Genomic DNA, 13203 nt, shown 5'->3' on the forward strand with positions numbered 1-13203 from the left:
GGAGGGGGGGGGGCTAGTTGCCCTCGGATATCTTTTGACTCTTAAAAATTGAACTAGAACTTTCAATTTTCAATCAAATGAGCCCCCTCTGAAGTTTATACGAGCATCCCTTTCATAAGAACCATATACGCCCCAGGACAACACAACGCCTTTCCCCCAGGCTCTGGAGGGAGTTTTTGTTATCTAATTTTTGAACAATTTCCAAAACACTGGCTATCTCAAAATTTGTAGTGGACGGGTTTGGGGAAAAAACAGCGTGGGGGGGTAGTTTAACTCTCTTGAATGTTAAAAAGTGAACTAGAACTTTCAATTTCCAATCAAATGAGCCCTCTACGAAGTTTATACGAGCATCCCTTTCATAAGAACCATAAATACCCCTTAGGGTATAACGTAGAACGCCTTCCCCTGTGCCCTGGGGGGTTCTATTGACACCTGATTTTTTCTTATCACACCTTTGAACTATTTTTAACAAAATGTCTATCTCAAAATTGTCATAAGATGGGTTTCGAAAAAGAAGGCGTGGGGAATGGGCTAGCTGCCCTCGGATCTCTTTTGACTATTTAAAAGTGAGCTCGAACTTCCAATATCCAATCAAATGAGCCCTCTCTGAAGTTTATACGAGCATCCCTTTTATACGAACAATATAAGCCCAAGGGCATAACTTACAACGCCTGCCCTCGGGCCCTGGCAGGCTGTGTTGACCCCTGAGTTTTCGTTATATGGTCTTTGAACTATTTTAAAAAAAAGCTATCTCACAGTTATTATTGGATGGGTTTGAGGAAAAAAGGGCGTGGATGGGGGCTAGGTGCCCTTCAATCTCTTTTGACTCTTAAAAGTGAACTAGAACTTTCAATTTCCAACCAAATGAGACCTCTTTGAAGTTAATACGAGCATCCCCAGCGAGCAGTTAATAAGTTATGCCCCAGGGCATAACTTACACCGCCTGCCGCCCGGGCCCTGGGGGGTTGTGTCGACACCAAAATTTTTGTTATATGATCTCTGAACTATTTTTAACAAAATGACTATCTTAAAATTTTTATTGAATGCATTTGGGAAAAAAGGGCTTGGGAGGGGGGGAGAAGCTGGTTACCCTCCAATATCTTTCGACCCTTAAAAAGTGAACTAGAACTTTCAATTTCCAATCAAATGAGCCCTCTCTGAAGTTTATACGAGCATTCCTTCCATAAGAACCATATATACCCCCAGGGCATAACTAACAACCCTTGCCCTGAAGACTGTGGGAGGAGTCTCCTGCTCTAAGATATAATTTCCGGAACTTTCAACTACGTTTAACAAAATGGCTACACCAAAATTTTGATTGGATCTGTTGGGGAAATGATGGGCTTCGAAGGGGTGTTAGTTGCCTTAGAATCACTTTCGACTATTAAAAAGGGAACTAGCCATTTAAATTTTGCATTCGAATGAGCCCTTTCTGAAGTTTCTACGACAACGTTGGCAATACAAAACCTTATATGCCCCCAGGGCTTAACTTAAAACCCTTGCCCTGAGGGCTGTGAGGGAGTAAATTTTGCAATCGAATGAGCCCTTTCTGAAGTTTCTACGACAGCGCTGGCTATACAAAACCTTATACGCCCCCAGGGCTTAACTTACAACCCTTGCCCTGAGGGCTGTGGGGGAGTTTTCATCCTCAATGACCTAATTTCCAGAACTTAAAACTACGTTTAATAAAATGGTTGTCTCAAAATTTGGATTGGATGTGTTTGGGGAAAAGGTGGGCGTGAGAGGGGGGTTATTTGCCCTCCAATAACTTTCGACTATTAAAAAGGGCACTATCCCTTTGAATTTCCAATTGAATGAGCCTTTTCTGAAGTTTCTAAGACAACTCCTTCTCTAAAAACATTATATGCCCCCAGGGCATAACTTAAAACCCATTCCCGGAGGGTTGTGGGGGAATGTCCTCCTCAAAAACGTATTTTCTATTTGGAAATCAACTGCGCTGAACAAAATGGCTATCTCAAAATTTTGATTGGATGTGTTTGGGGGAATGATGGGCGTGGGGAGGTGGCTAGTTGCCCTCCAGTGACTTTTGACTATTAAAAAGGGCACTAGCCCTTTGAATTTCCAATCGAATGAGTCCCTTTTGAACTTTCTACGACAACGCTTTCTATAAAAACCTTATATGCCCCCAGGGCATAACTTAAAACCCTTGCCCTGAGGGTTGTGGGGGAGTGTCCTCCTCAAAAACATATTTTCTGTCTGTAAATCGACTACGCTGAACAAAATGGCTATCTCATAATTTTCATTGGATGTGTTTGGGAGAATGATAGGTGTCGGAAGGGGGGGGGGGGGCTAGTTGCCCTCCAATCACTTTCGACTATTAAAAAGGGAACTAGAACTCTCGATTTCCAATCGAATGAGCCCTCTTTGAAGTTTCTACGACGACCCCTTCCATATGAAGTGCCACTGGGGAAAAAAAATAATAATAAATAAATAATAAAACATTAGAGCCGTATGGCCTTTGCTATAGGCAACGCTATAGCGTTGCCTCTGATAATATAATTCTATATAATTATATATACTATATAATTCTATTATTTATATACTGTGATATAAACAACCTAGATTTTGATCAGATTTTATACTTAGAGCGTTGAAATGACTAGGGAAAGAGAAAAACTCATAAAAAATTTAAATATCGATATGTCTTAAAACTTTCAGTTCTATAGTGTGAAATTCCTAATTCATCAATTCTGATATTTTAGACAAGTTTGGAATAAACTATTTACAGAAAAACCGCCAACTTAAAGAATTTGTTTCAGCCTCCAAACCCTCAGTCGCCAATGAAGGACTTGGGGTTTCATACAGTAAGTTCATACAGTAAACACCTCTGTTGGATATAGTCTGGATATAATCTCATTATACAGTAAGACTCATTTGTGATTCCCCATGGACTTATCATCATCAACCTTGGATTTGAACTTTTGAACTGATTATTTAGTTATTTGATTTCCCTACGGACTTTTATTGAAAATTGTTTCAGAATCGGAACTTGAATTATTTGACAGCTAACTATTTGAGCATAAATTCCCTAATTATTATTATTTGAGCATAGCACTCTAATTTGGAAGGAAATTGATTTTGGACTTAGTAATTAGTTGTATTACCAGTAAAATTGTATACTGAATATGACACGAATCAGAGCTACTTATATTTGCCCTGGATGTGAGAGGCCGTGTGGGAAGGGTGTGATGATTCAGTGCTCAAAATACCTTTTATGGTTCCATCCCCCCTGTGCTGAACCACACCAGTATTACGGGAAGAAGACCCCAACTGGAAATGCAGCTCATGTGTTACGGCTGTTGTAACTGAGCACCCTGAGGCTGATGCTCCTGCATACTCTGACGTTAACCCCAATAATAAGTTTTTCCCGCCTTTCAGAACCCAACCCCTCAAAATTCTTATGGCTCAAAAGTTATGACTGTTGTAACTGAGTACCCTGAGGCTGATACTCCTGCATACCCTATCGTTACCCCAACAATATGTTTTCCCCGCCTTTGGAGAACCCACCCCCTCAAAATTGTCCCAATAGCTGTGAGAGTTGCCTTTCAAAAGACAATTTGATCCTGCAACTTGAAAAAAAGATTCACAGCGTGGACGTGAAACTTCAATTTCAAGCCCAATCCCTGTCGATGAAACGGACCGAAATCGACGCTCTGAATTTACAGCTATTCGAAAAAAGTTGTGACGTTGTCGTGAAAATTGCTGAAGGACTAGAAATTACCAAACGACGAGAAACTAAGAAAAAGTGTTTCTTTTTTATGTCAACTGGTGCATGCAGACTTGGAAAACAATGTCCGTTTATTCGTGAAAGCAGAAACGTTAATGATAAGAAGAAACAACCAAATCAACGAGAAAATTCCCGTGCAAATAAAGTGTGCAAGTATTTCGAAGGAGGTTCTTGCAACAAAAAAGAGAACTGTAAATTTCTACATATATGCCGAAAATACAAACTGAAAAGTGCAAAGCAACAAATTGCAATTTCGATTATGTCGATCTTTGCCCTAGGATGGCTTGTGCCAACAAGTTGTGCAGTTTTGCTCATAGTGCTAGTAATTTAAAAAGTCGCATTAATCGTTCAGTGCCTTAAGTATTTTGACAGTTTATCTCGTTTTAATCGTTTTAACCGTGATCCAGTATTCGATTATAGTATGCCAAGCCATAGCCAGATTGTTTAGGGGAGCAATGCTTCAAGCAATAATCCTGGACCCAAGCCGGTGTCAAAAAACTCGTCGAGACGAGGGGGCCAACAGCTGAGCCAAAAAAACGCCTTTTCGCCCCCCCCCCAATCGCGCCCTCGACAACGTTTTTCAATACCAACATCGCGTTACTGGATCCCTTTTTCGCGGTCATCACGGGTCAGACGGGCTCAGCATATCTATCCGGTTACTCTTGGAGCTCTCCCCCTTCCTCCCTCCCCACCTACCCTCCCCAAATCCCCAAATCGATCCTTCCTAAAAAATCAACCTCCCACGTTTCAACTATAATTAACGTCGTACCACTTAGTAACAGGTTTTTGCCATTACAAGAGACTGATCTTGCAGAATCGTTAGAACACCAGGAAACTGTCTGCCCAAGGACTAAGATGAAAACCAAGGTAAAAGAATACTCTTCTGACATTTTTGCTCTGCCTAGTTTTTTTGTATAGTAATGCAGAGAGCTAAAATACGGATAAGATTATTGAGCTGGAGAATTTAGCTCAAGTAATTGGAGCCTCAATAGTTGCAGTAACAGAGGTTCATAGACAAAATCCAGATCTACTCAGTTTGTCCGGTTAAAATAAAATGATAAAAGTTACGCCCAGATGACCACTGGCTTGGAAAAAAGGGAGGTCTTGCAATTTATATTAATAAGAAAATTCCTGCTTCTCAGATAGAGGTACCTGTGCTTGATGATTATGATAAGATTCTTTGGGTATTTGCAAAGCCTAGACGCCTGCCCTCCCATTATAATGGTATAGCTGTTGGTGTATTTTATTATTCGCCTGGACAAGATGTCAGTTCTCAAAAAGTTTTCTGGAAAAAACTTCGATTAAGCGCTGACTACGTATAGCATAAATACCCCACGGGTGGTATTTTCTTGTTTGGTGATGCTAACAAACTACGACTTGAGTCCTTGGAAGCAGGAATAGTTCTACAACAGTTTGTTAATTGCCCAACAACAAAACAAGATACGGCTCTGGACCACGTAGCTACAAAAATGTCTCAATTCTACAGGAAACCCTCCCCAGGCCCCCCAATAGGAGAAAGCTACCACTTCACCCTTCAGCTACACCTCATAAGCAAAGTTCGGGTCAGGTACACTACAAAAACAACTATGAGTCGCCGAATCACAAACAACGGATTGTTTGGTTTCGGCAATTGGCTCACGACTGAAAAATGGGACCGTATAATTTCTACGGCTAATGCTGAAAAATGGCCACTACTTTTCAAGAAAAACTTCTCGGCAAGTACTATTTCTATTTTCCTGAAAAATTTAACAAACGTTTTTTCAGCAGATCGTCCATACCTTACAAAAGAAATCAAAACGCTAAGCAGGAAAATGAGACAATTTTTCAGGAACAAAAATATAAAGAGGCTACTACCCCGAAGAATAAAATCAGAGGAATGACCCGCCAGGCAGCGGCGCTGTACTACCAAAAGGAAGTATCTCATTTATTGGATTCTAAGCCTGAACAGTGGTAAAAAAGGATAAAGCAAACGACAGGTAAAACGCAGACTGGACTGGATTTTGGCTATGATGAGTTGGCCAAAGAAACTGCAGATCGCTTAAACACTCACCTGGCAGTGATCATTCAGTCACTTCCACCACTCAACTCGGAAGATTTTCCGCATCCATCTCCAGATCTTATAGATTTTCCAATCATTACACAATCCCAAATTCTCCTCAAATTGATGAAACTGAAGAGGACCAGTAATACACCACTCGATATTCCTCTGTTGACCTCATTAAGGCTTTTCCTGAATTTTTGAGTGCTCCGTTAACTTTAATATTCAACAAGATTACAATGTCAGGCCAGCATCCGCAAAATTAGAAAAAAAGATTCATAACCCCTATCCCCAAAAAAGGAGCCCCCTGTAGTTCTCAGGCACCTCATCACTGGGTGGCTGAAAACTTTTATTCTGCATAAGATTGACTCTCAACAATTCGGTAATATTCCCAAGAATTCAACAAGCCATTACTTATTTCGTTTGCTTGATAAGATTTTAAAGCATCTAGATGAACCAGAACGCTGGGTCAACCTCATCTCGATTGACCTAAAGAAAGCATTCGACCTGATTTGCCATCGAACCCTTATCCACAAGCTACTGACAAATTTTAATGTTGATGTACATTTGATGAAAATAGCTGCAAGTTTCTTTCAGGTAGAAGTAAAAAAACTAAGTATAAATCAGCCTATTCTGATCCCATTCAATCTACTGTGAAGTTCCCAAGGGAACAATTTTAGGCCCTCTACTTTTTTTGGTTATGGTAAATGAGTCGGCAAATGATGAGTCGAATCTTTTTAAGTTCGTTGATGATCTATCCGTACTGGAGCTAGGTGAAAAGAGTGTTTCAAGCGATGCAGACAGAATAATGGCGAGTTTATCACACAAAACTAAGGAGGGCAAATGATCGTCAATCGTGAAAAATCGCGGGTATTAAGTTTTTCTTTTCTGAGGGACAGTACATCCCTTGCTTTACGGAATGTTTCAGGCATCATGGATATTAAACTCTTGGGAGTATATCTCACACATGACCTGAAGTGGGAAAAACAGACACAGGAGATGATCAAACGGGCAACCCTGGGTATCATTTCCTTAAAACTCCTTGCTCATCATGGTTTCCCAGCCCCCCACCTTTTTCGTATTTTTCTTACGTTTGTCAGACCTCTGGTAGAATATGCTCGTCCCGTTCGGCATTACGGCCTGACTTCGAACCAGAAGGACTGCCAGGAAAGGATCCAGTACCGAGCTCTTCTGGTAGTGTAAAAATCTCCCAAGTCCCTTATTGCTCCCTTTTAAGACAATTTTCACTTAAAACTCATTCGACACGCCGTGATGAATTGTTTTAATTTGGTGTCGTTATTTTTGGAAAATGCGCAGCTTCGTGAAATCCTCCCCCCTGAGCATCTCCCTTCGCACCAAAGGCTCCTGTGACAAGTAGCTCAACCGGTACCGAAAATTCAGCCGGTACCAGCACGGCATATGCGGTATGAAAGTAGTTTTGTTCCCTAGTCCTTCAAGTTTCAAATTCTGCGCCCGCTCGTCAATAATTGTATATATTTATTTTCTTTAGTTCATTATTCTTTTATTCTTTTCATTCGCTTGACTCCGTTTGACCCACTCGTCAATAATTGTATATATTCATTTTCTTCAGTTCATTATTCTTTTATTCGTTCAACTCTGTTTGACTCTGTTTAGTTTGAATCTGTGATATTTAAGATCAATGTATAATTTTGCATGACGATGGCTATGGCTGTGATTTTCATGTTTTATATGTTTAGTGCCTTATTATGACAAGAACTGCCGCTGATCGGCATGGCCGTTTTATGACGTTTGAAAATAAAATCGTTAGTTATTTATATATTTAAATAACTTGTAAGATCATTTCTAAATTTTTTAAAACACTCAAGATCCTAGTTCCAATCCCTTGTCATCCAGGATCTTAAGCTTTGACAGAAGGCCTTAAACCTACTAGGATTTTATTGTTTGAATATGATTAAATTAAATTCCAATTTCTCCCCAAATTCTTAAACAATTCATTTAAAAAAAAGTTTTCAAAGCTTCAGATACGTTTTTTCCCTAGGATCGGGTCAAATGATGTATAATTTCTTTTATTGTTAAATGTTGTTAATTTCTTTTAATGTATTCATTGTTGAGTGTATAAACCCACACACGAGTTATTCTCACCGTAGGTCATTAATTTGATAGTTTTGTGAAAACATTTTTTTACTGATTAATAAAGAACTAGTAAAGAAATTGAATATATATATATATCTGTGCATCTGTATCTTGTGTATGCAGTACCAAACTGTATCTTGTGTTCATCCGATCATCCGATCGCCAACAAGCTTTAAGGAGTTGTCGAGTACACTCTGGCGAAGTTGTTATGTATAGAAATAACCCCAAGGCAATCTAAGTCTTTCGAATACTTTTTACGCTAACTGAAGTTAGAGAACCCTCAACACAAATACTTGACATTTGCCTTTGCTCACATTATTCATATTTTATGAATACTAATTATCCAGCAACGCCCAACTGGTAATTAAATAATCCTAATTTTTCAAGTTCTTTCAAATTTAAAACACAATTGTTATTTTACAAGTGGGAATTGTCAGGGGGGAGGGGTTGGTAATTTTCTGGGTGAAGTTTTAGCATGCAACAATTTTCCGGGGTGATTTTCAGCGCACATAAATTTTTCGGATGATTTTTTTTGCGGAGGGGAGGAGGGACAGATTTTCCAGGATAATTGCCCACAGGGAATTTTTCAAATACTTCTAAATTTAAAAATGCTATCGTTATTAATTCGCGGGGGGACTTTTCCCCAGAAGAGGAGTTTCCACAGGGGGGAGGGAATATTTTCTGAAGGGGAATTTTCCTGGGGGGGGATTTCCTCGAATGTCCTTCCTTTCGGTATCGCAGCAGCACGCGACGGTTAAGCTAGTGATACATAATTACCATTGCCTGTATTCATCGATTTTGAGTATTTCGGGCTGCAAATTAATTTTTGGTGCAGCAACCTGATCTGAAACCAAATTTGTTTGTCATTAAAAATTTGATTTGATTTAAACCAGGTCAAATTCTTCGAAGCACAATTTCTTCTAATATATTTCTCAAGGGTGAAACGGTTGCAATCAGCCATGGCAATTACCATTAGTTTTATCCATTTTTTATTCCTCTTTTTTCTTTGCAGGTTTTATTCACATGGCACTCAGAATCAATAAATGTTGGGTGACTTACCTGTTGAATTACTTTCAAGTCTAATTTTTGAGATTCAACTTTTGAGAAGAATTCATCAACTGCATCATGAAAACTGACCAGATCTAATCGTGGTGAATTCTTAACGTGACACCATAAATAAGGTTCAAAAGATTCAAATGTTAGCAGTGGGCCGTTCTCAGCAGTGGCTCTTTTTTCTTCTCGTTGGATAATATAGCCCTGAATAAAAGACTGAATCAGCATGGAAATAAGAATTCGATAAAACATAATCGACTATTATATTAACAGATTGATGTTCAGTTAAACTATGCAGCAATACCGTACTTGAATATCACAGCATAATTGCAACTATTACTGCATATACTGTATACACAATTGCATGTTTGTTTCACAACTGCCCTTCTTAAACATCCGAGAGGACACTTTATTTTATTTCCCATAATTACATTTGCAAAGCTCATAAGTAAGGTATGTTTCTGAAATATTCCATAAGAAAATGAAAACAAAAATCTGAAAATAATGCAAAAACTAGTAACTCCATAAAAATAATTAACTAATATTTATTAGAAATTTTAATTTTAAATAATATCATAAATATATATATATATATATATATATATATGTATATATATATATAAACTATATATAACTAACTAAAAAATATAAATACTATAATAAAAAGTATCAAAAAATCCCTTACACAGTCCCTCTCCATCTTACTATCAACTGCGCTTCAAAAATTTGCCCAGGGCTTAAAATCTATTTTGAAGGAATGTGACTAGAGATCCTGAGAAGTAGGATCTCTAGAACGTCGGATCAAACCACACTTTTTGGGCATCTTACCGTTTCTTATACGCCATCTAGTAAACTTGAGATTTCAAAATGCTTAGATGTTCAGAACCACACAACAAAAGTACAACTCAAATTTATTACATAATTGAATAAAAAATAACAAGCTTTTTCAGCTAAAGTAAGGAGCCACATTAAAACCTAAACGAACAGAAATCATCCCGTAAGTGAGGGGGTTGCCCCTTATTCAAACCTAGCTCGTTACACTAACGTATTTTAGAGGATTAAAACTACTTCTTTTTCTGTTTCAATGGCCTTTGTGTTTTAGCAGTCGTTCTTAAAGAATTGGGACTTAAAGAATTAAGAAAAGTCTAACGTTAGCGTAAAGAGCGAGGGTTGAGGAATGGACAGCTCCCGTCATGTATTGAACAATTTCTGTTCTTTCTAAGCTTTAATGTTGCTCCTTACTTTTGGTTGAAAAAACTTAATTGTTTATTTAATTTCTGGCTATTTTTCAAGTCATGCCAGGAAATCTCTCCCCCCACCCTCGTCTAAAATTTCCCTTAAAAATTTCCTACTGAAAATTTCCTGCTCACGTAAAATTCTCCCCGCATAAAATCCCAACCCAAGATTCTGTATATTTCCCAATAACAAATACTACATTTGAATTAGGTATAACTTGCGTAAAAAATTACAGCCCTTTCCCCAGGGACTATGAGGGGTTATGTTATCCTCAAAGGCATAGTTATCAGACCTTTCAACTATGCTGGATCAAATGGTTATTTCAAGATGTCTTTTGGGGGAAAGGTGCGCTGGAGGGGGGCTAGTTGCCCTGAAATCTTCTCGTTCAGTTGAAAAGGGCATTAGAATCTTTGACCTCCGTTTGAATGAGCCCTATCTCGGTCTTCTAGAACAATTTGTTCGATTCAACAAATCGTTCTAGGAGAAAAAGAAAAGAAAAAAAACACATAAACATGTATCCGTGATCAGACTGATGGCAGAAAGAGAAAAGTTCCACATTTTTGTAGATAGAAGCTTGAAACCTATACAGTAGAAGGTTCTCCGATATGCTGAATCTGATTTGTGTAACTTTCATCAAGATCACCTGACTTTTTAGTTTCCGTTGCTATTGGCCGAGTCTCTCCTTACTTAGAGTTCATTACCGCAAACTGTTAGACAAATGTATTACAAACATTCTTTGAGTTATTACTTGGGACTATTTCAACTTTTTTTCTCGTTCTTTTATCATAAAATATAAGTATTCAAATTGAGATTGCCAAATATTCAATTAAATCAACAGTCTGTGAATTTAAAACGGCAATACGAAATTCCCTGCATACAACATATGCAGCTAATAAGAAAAATTTTTGGTAAACCAATCTTTTTTAAAATGTATTTCCATCAAGACGTGAATAATTATTACCAAAAGGACAGTGAATCCAGTTGCCACCGCAATCAGTTCCTAAAGTGATACAATCACTCAAATTTGCGTGCTACACAGCGCTTTTCGGAGCTACAGTCAAACAACTTTTCGCGCGTGTTGTAGCTTCCGTCGCGACACGCGCATGGTCCGTTTAAACGTACTTAGTTTAGTTTTTAGGTCAATTTTTTTAACCTTTTTAATACAAAGGAATAAAAATGTATCCTGACCTCATCAGAGCGCTGAATGGAAAATGTAAGCGCACACGCATATCCCGTATTTAACTGAATTTAGATTATTGTCATGCATAAAAAATGTATTTTAATGTGAAACACATCGTGTAACTGCATTTTATATGTCTATATTTTCAAAAAATTCTATGTTCAATGCAGCACGTGCTACAGTGCTACTTCACTGATGAAGTAGTGCTAAAATATCACTTTTGTGTTACAGGTGGTAACCCTGCGGTGAAACTGGAATCGACATAATTAGGGTGTTTTAGAGGGTTGGAATCTAAATCGATTATTTTTTTCCCGATTCTTGAAACAATTTAAATTTACAATTTAACTTACCGTACAAAAAAACATCACGACTTTTTATTATATACACAAAGCCATCGTTTGAACTCTCCAACAGTTGATAATGAAATTGATGTGCAGCGAGTTACATGCAGTAGTACAACTTAATTAGCCACCTTATGACAAAACAGGCTAATTGAATAATAAGGAAATGACGCTTGATATTAGTTGATTTTTGTTTTTATTATAGTAGTGTTTGTTCGTGGTATTTAGCCACCAGTGTTATACCGGTAGGCCACAACGCCACCAGTATTATAGTGGTAAGCTACAACGCCACTGGCGAGGTAATATACGGGTGTCGATCCATAAAGGATCGACATATCTTTTGAATTGATAATACTAATCTCAGATTCCTTTCCAAATTTTTCCAATCCGACTCGACATTCAATATCTCCCATATTTGCACCAGCCAATTGTAAGTCATTTATTTTTGTTTTGTACCTATCATGTTTTATTTCCCATTGGCCTTTGACCTCTTTTTCCCCCTATTATTTATGTTATCAAGGCACAGCGCATCCAAAATTTTATTTTTCTCAATTTTATTTATGTTATCAAGGCACAGCCCATCCAACGTTTTTTTATTTTTCGCCACTTCAGGCTGAATCTCCAAATTTTGTCTCTTTTTTTGCATTCCTCTTTACATCTCTACTTTTCTCAATTTTGTCATTCGAGCAAAATAATAAATCGTCGTTAAATCTGATTTGGACTCCAGTGTCCACCATCTTTGACTGCATTACTTCATTGTAGCTCCGTTTAGTATTTCTTTTCTCTCTTTTAGTCTTCTTTATTCTTACCGCCGAAACAAATAGCTCGTTATCAAATGGGAACTGAATTCCAACATTTGGTTTTTCATATTGTACTAAAATTTCTCGATTTTTACGAGGAAAGGCGGCTACAATAAATTTCGTCTCCTTTTTCTCTGGTACAATCCAGCGTTTTATTTTGGCATGTACTTGTTTGCGTTATATATTCATTAAAAGTGTTTTCAAGTTTTTCATTTCCTGGAAATTTTACCGAAAAATCCTCCTCGCGCGTCGTATTTTCAATATTTTGTGGTCTTTTTACTTCCGCATCCCATTTTTGTGGATTATCAATATTTTGAATACGCGTATCAAGTATTTCATTTTCCGACAGGGCGGCACGGCCTCCCCATTTGTTTTATGGGCCGGTCCACCTCCCCCCGTAGTCAACGGAGTATTATATTTTTCCGTCGTATTGTAATTTTGTAATTTTCCCACTGTTAAAGAAGTCGCTTTTAACGATAGGAGATTTCCGATATCTCCAAGGTCTCCTCCTACTAAAACATCCACTGCTAGCGTATGTACTAAGCCTACTTTTATCGTTTTTCTTTGGACCGTATCGCCCTTCTTTGCAATTTCTATTCTAACCCAAGAAGACGGGCATGGGTGCTTGTCTCCACAATAGCTCAAAGTTATAACATTATTTTTCTGGTCTATTTCCGCTCAATTTATTCTGT

At 38.1% G+C, this 13203-nt stretch overlaps 1 protein-coding gene across 1 annotated transcript in view; it reads right to left on the reverse strand.

The window, feature by feature from the left end:
* Positions 1-13203, reverse strand: part of Clbn (Nuclear export mediator factor NEMF homolog Clbn) — a 136824-nt gene that overhangs the window by 73798 nt on the left and 49823 nt on the right. Inside the window, exon 7 of the mRNA XM_089090664.1 lies at positions 8961-9158. Within this exon, the coding sequence (XP_088946790.1) occupies positions 8961-9158 (198 nt within the window). The remainder of the gene's footprint in view (positions 1-8960; positions 9159-13203) is intronic.

The sequence above is a fragment of the Artemia sp. Qi Xiang Cuo genome, chromosome 6 (assembly GCF_049724085.1).
Source record: "Artemia sp. Qi Xiang Cuo chromosome 6, ASM4972408v1, whole genome shotgun sequence".
NCBI lineage: Eukaryota > Metazoa > Arthropoda > Branchiopoda > Anostraca > Artemiidae > Artemia > Artemia sp. Qi Xiang Cuo.